Source organism: Lepus europaeus, chromosome 19 (genome assembly GCF_033115175.1).
Source record: "Lepus europaeus isolate LE1 chromosome 19, mLepTim1.pri, whole genome shotgun sequence".
Classification (NCBI taxonomy): Eukaryota; Metazoa; Chordata; class Mammalia; order Lagomorpha; family Leporidae; genus Lepus; species Lepus europaeus.
Window position 1 is genome coordinate 8,902,077 of NC_084845.1, and position 5,307 is coordinate 8,907,383.

At 59.3% G+C, this 5,307-nt stretch overlaps 1 protein-coding gene across 1 annotated transcript; it reads left to right on the plus strand.

The window, feature by feature from the left end:
- The first annotated feature begins 2,584 nt into the window (after positions 1–2,584).
- On the plus strand, positions 2,585–3,906 carry LOC133747614 (insulin growth factor-like family member 4). Its single transcript, XM_062175940.1, has 4 exons — positions 2,585–2,603; positions 3,254–3,304; positions 3,401–3,663; positions 3,823–3,906. The coding sequence occupies exons 1-4, from the start codon at positions 2,585–2,587 to the stop codon at positions 3,904–3,906; spliced, it is 417 nt and encodes a 138-aa protein (XP_062031924.1).
- Positions 3,907–5,307: the final 1,401 nt, after the last annotated feature.

Below are 5,307 nucleotides of genomic sequence, written 5' to 3' on the forward strand. Positions count from 1 at the left end.
CAACCGGGACAGGATCGGTGCCCCGACCGGGACTAGAACCCGGTGTGCCGGCGCCACAAGGCGGAGGATTAGCCTAGTGAGCCGAGGCGCCGGCCCACAAAGACGTCTTGACCTTGACCGAGCCTGCATTGAGAAAGGGAGTTTGTGTGTTTTATTTTGATCTCCTGATGCTCTCTGTATTTTCTTAATAACGCGACATTCCCTTTTTAGGGAAAAAAAGGAATGAAATCCATGTGCTGATGGGAGCGATGGACTCAAGCAGGTCTGGAGGGCGATGCCAGCACACGCACACTGGGCCCTGCAGGCTGCACAGCGAGCCCGAGGAACGCGCCCTCAGCACTCACAGAGGGCTCCTCTGTTTCTGCCCAGCCCACCCAACTTGCTTGTGCATGTGTAGTGGGGAAGTTCTGACTCATGTGGGCTCATTTGATCAGCACTGTTCGCTACTCAGAGCAAATATGTTTGCACTAGAAGTTTCTGTACTGAAGAGTATCCATGCACTGCAGAATCAGAGTGACCTTCAATGCCCATAAATGGACAGGTTACACGAGGCTGACAGGTGGTAGGGCAGGAACTGGCCTTGGTGAAGCCCCTGCTGTGTGTCAGGCTCTGGCTATGTGGTCTCTGCACAGAGCAGCCCCGTCACCCAGAACCTCCCCCTTGATGTCCTGTGCGTTGGCAGGAAGCTGGAATTGGGAGTGGAGCAGGGGCCAGGACCCAGGCTGCTGATGGGGGTGAGGGTGTCCTGGGCAGCATCTTAACTGCAGAAGCAAACACCCACCGAAGCATCCTATTCTTTTTTTTTTTTTAAGTTTTGTACTTGAAGGCAGAGATACAGAGAGACGAGAGAGAGAGAGAGAGAGAGAGAGAGAGAGAGAATCTTCCATCTGCTGGTTCACTTCCCAAATGGCTGCAATGACCAGGGCTGGGCTAGGCCAAGACAAAGCCAGGAGCCAGGAGCTTCTTCCAGGTCTCCCACATGGGTGCAGGGGCTCAAGCACTTGGGCCATCTTCTGCTGCTTCCCCGGGAGCGTTAGCCAGGAACTGGACTGGAAGTGGAGCAGCCGGGACTCGAACTGTGCCCGTATGGGATGCCTGTACTGTAGACGGTGGCTTCACCTGCTGTCCCACAGCGCCGACCCCAAGTCCTGTTATTCCTGCTCAGCTGTCTGGCTGCGTTTGTCTCAGTGTCACTTGGCTAGTCTTCCTTTCTCTGTGTAGGTAACGAACTAAATTTTTTTCCAATTCGCTGTGAAAGTCAGCCATTTCATAACAAATGCTCCCTGCCCTCTACCCCATCATAGCCCCCAAATGTGCAAGAGGGGAGGAAAGCCAGTGAGAAGGGTGGAGCTGGTGACGAGCTGTCAGGGACTCCCCATCAGGCGGCAACTCATCCACGTTTCTCCATTGAATGAGCCCAGCGCACACGTGTCCCCACTGGCTGTTAGCTCTGCGAGGGCCTGACCCTCGAGATTGGGCAAGCAGCAGAGGTAGAGCGGCCAGCAGAGGCGGAAGTTGGCAGATTCCAGCAGGTGATGTAGAGCCCGGCAGAGGGGGCCACCACCCTGTAGTCCACGTCTTTTCGGTGACTGTGGGAGAAGGTGTAGGGCGTGATCCACACGATGGTCGGGCCTGGCACCTCAGCCTAGCACCTCAGTCATCGGGCGCACGCGTCTGGGACCGTGGCTCTCGCAGGCCTGATTTCCCGGCAGCTGCTCTGTGTCAGCGGGGGAGGTCCGGCGACCAGGGGACTCCTGTTAGGGTGCAGGGGAAGCAGGAGGCACCGACTTCACACCCCAGAGGAGGGAGCGGGCGGCTCTGTACGCAGGCGTCAGACCCTGCAGGTGGAGTCTCCACCTCTGATCCGGGACAGGAGAGTCCCTGCCGCCAGCGATGCCCCCTAAGGCCTCTGCCCCAGTGCTGTGTCAGCCTCCCTGGGGAGCCCCGGAACACAGGGGGGCCTCTGAGAACCCCACAGGCTTTGCACTCACACGGACGGAGTGATGCTGACGGGCGGACAGCAGTGACAAACATGGGGGAGCAATTCTCTGGTCAAAGACCCTTAGAGCAACAAGAAAAAGGCACCGTGGACCCCAGGGTCCCCCCGGGACTCTGTCCCTGGAGACTCCCTGGCGGAGTTTCTGCAGCCCCGGAGCCCCCGATCCTGCTGCACCTTTTGCAGGAGCACTGCAGGTGTGCAGATGGGGGCGGGAGGGGGGGAGGGAGGGGCCCTTGAAACTTCCAGGATAAGGCATGTGGGGAGCCTGGAAACAGCCAGTGTTTGGGGGGAGGAGGGTGTCTTCAGGGGAGGGAGGACCAGGGCGTCTCTCCCAGCTGGGCGTCCCCTCAGCTGTGCCCAGAAAAGGCTCTCAGGGCGGAGGGCATGAGAAGGCGGCTGTGTCCTGGGCCAGATTCAGGAGCTGTTACTCAATGACTGCTGTGTGGGCTGTCCCCACCCTCCCTGTGTTGCCACGTGATTGGCAGGTGTGTTCAACAAGGGCAGGTTGAGTCCAACACTATATAAACCACAGAGCCAGGTCCCAACCCCGGGGTGCAGCTGCTCCGCCACCCGCGACTCAGAAGCATGGTGCCCGGAGTGCTCGGTAGGAGACCCCAGCCCCGGGGGAGCCTCGGTGTCCCTAACCCGGCTGGGCTGGAAACCTGACCCTCTTTGCACTTGTAGAGATGTGTGTATTATTTGAATGTCAGAGTGACTTGGGGAGAGAGGGAGGGAGAGAGGGAGAGGGAGAGAGAGAGAGAGAGCGCTTCCCTCCCTCTTCTGGCTCGCTGCCCAGATGGCTGCAATGGCAGGGCCCTGAGCTCCATCCGGGTCTCCCACGTGGGTGCAGGGCCCACGCTCTCGGACCGTCTTGTGCTGCTTTCCCACTGCATAGCAGGAGCTGGATCAGACGTGGAGCAGCCGGGACTCAGACCAGGACCCGGGGGTGATGCCGGCGTCTCAGGTGGCAGCAAACCTCTGCACGGCACCAGCCTGACTCTCTCTCCCCTAAGCAGTTCTTGTCTCCCTCCTCGTAATCTTCCCCGGTCATCTCTGACTGCTTCGCCACCTCCCTCGCACCTGCAAACTCAAAAACTTAACTCCTCCCGAGCCTCCCTGGGTGTCCCCCCTGCCCGCCCACACCCCAGGACCCTGACCCACTCTGAGCGGCGTCTGTGAGCAGGGAGCTCCGTGACGTCGCTGGGGCCTGGACCAGGTGTCCCAGCGCCGTCCTCACCCCCCTCTGCTTCACAGCTACCGTCTTCCTCTCTGGCCTCCTGGGCTCGCTCTCGGAAGGAGTCCCAGGTGAGAGCAGGCGCAGGAGGCGGGAGGAGACAGCATCACGGAGCTGGGGCTGGTCCCGGACACAACCTCGGAGCCCACCCAGCTCTGGCTTTGCAGGGCCTGACAGTCTGTGGCTGTGCCAGCCGGCGCCCCGGTGCGGGGACCAGGTCTACAACCCCCTGGAGCAGTGCTGTGATGATGACACCATCCTGCCCCTGAACCGGACCCGCCTCTGTGGCCCCCACTGCCGCTACTGGCCCTGCTTCCAGCGCTGCTGCCTGGAGTCCGTGGGCTCGCAGACTGACAGGGTGGTGAGGCTTAAGCTCCCCGGCGTGAAGTCCGACTGTAGGACGTCCCCCATCTCCAGGATCTGCGCCCAGGTGAGGGTCTGGGATCAGGCCCTGCTGGAGAGGGGAGGAGGGCGAGTCCCACTCAGCGGGCAGACTCTCCCTTGCCATCTCTGGGTGGCCACGTAACCGCTGGCCTCCTGTCTGTGCCCCCCATCCCCTGCCCCTCTGCTCCCCCCAACTTCCCTGCAGGAAAAGCCCCTGACCGGACCTCTGCTGGATTCCACCTCATCTACACCAGCCTGGAGAGCCGATGCAGGTCGCCCCAGACTCTGATGTGTGGGGGTCACTTGTGCTACACTGCTGTAGCCCCCAGCGTCCCTGCGTCAGATGTCACCTTCCCAGTGTAAAATCAGAATCAAAATGGAGTGAGTGTGGCTAAAAGCTAATTGCAGGGGCCGGCACCATGGCTCAGGACAGCAGTGTTGGGAAGTGGGCTGTGGGGGAGGCTGTCAGGTCAGGGGCAGAGGGGTCACTTCCCTGGAGAGTGGGTTGCTACCCAACCAGGCCGCCTCTCACGTTCTGCTTCCTTCACGGCCTGTCGTAGGGTTTGGGCCCTGCCAGGTACTGCCTCCCTGTCTTCTACTTTCTGACCCAGCTGTTTTTTGTTTGTTTTTAAAGATTTTTTTATTTACTTGAAAGAGTTACACAGAGAGAGAAGGAGAGACAGAGAGAGGGAGAGAGAGAGAGGTCTTCCATCTGCCAGTTCATTCCCCAACTGGCCACAATGGCCAGAGCTGAGCTGATACAAAGCTGGGAGCCAGGAGCCTCCTCCAGGTCTCCCACATGGGTGCAGGGACCCAAAGACTTGGGCCATCCTCCACTGCTTTCCCAGGTCACAGATGGGAATTGGAGCAGCTGGGACTTGAACCAGAGCCCAAGTGGGATGTCGGCACTGCAGGTGGAGGCTTCATCCACTACATCATGGTGTCAGCCTCTGAAATTTTGTTTTTTTAAGAGTTGAATGGATGGCCAGCGCCGCGGCTTAACAGGCTAATCCTCCGCCTTGCGGCGCCGGCACACCGGGTTCTAGTCCCGGTCGGGGCACCAATCCTGTCCCGGTTGCCCCTCTTCCAGGCCAGCTCTCTGCTGTGGCCCGGGAATGCAGTGGAGGATGGCCCAAGTGCTTGGGCCCTGCACCCCATGGTAGACCAGGATAAGCACCTGGCTCCTGCCATCGGATCAGCGCGGTGCGCCGGCCGCAACGCACCTACCTTGGTGGCCATTGGAGGGTGAACCAACGGCAAAAAGGAAGACCTTTCTCTCTATCTCTCTCTCACTGTCCACTCTGCCTGTCAAAAAAAAAAAAAAGCTGATTTCAGGGGCCGGCACCGTGGCTCAGGACAGCAGTGTTGGGAAGTGGGCTGTGGGGGAGGCTGTCAGGTCAGGGGCAGAGGGGTCACTTCCCTGGAGAGTGGGTTGCTACCCAACCAGGCCGCCTCTCACGTTCTGCTTCCTTCACGGCCTGTCGTAGGGTTTGGGCCCTGCCAGGTACTGCCTCCCTGTCTTCTACTTTCTGACCCAGCTGTTTTTTGTTTGTTTTTAAAGATTTTTTTATTTACTTGAAAGAGTTACACAGAGAGAGAAGGAGAGACAGAGAGAGGGAGAGAGAGAGAGGTCTTCCATCTGCCAGTTCATTCCCCAACTGGCCACAATGGCCAGAGCTGAGCTGATACA

Coding starts and splice junctions, on each gene's coding strand:
- LOC133747614 (XM_062175940.1), top strand. Junction 3,305..3,400: donor GCTCTCGGAAGGAGTCCCAG/GTGAGAGCAGGC, acceptor CTGGCTTTGCAG/GGCCTGACAGTCTGTGGCTG. Junction 3,664..3,822: donor TCTCCAGGATCTGCGCCCAG/GTGAGGGTCTGG, acceptor ACTTCCCTGCAG/GAAAAGCCCCTGACCGGACC.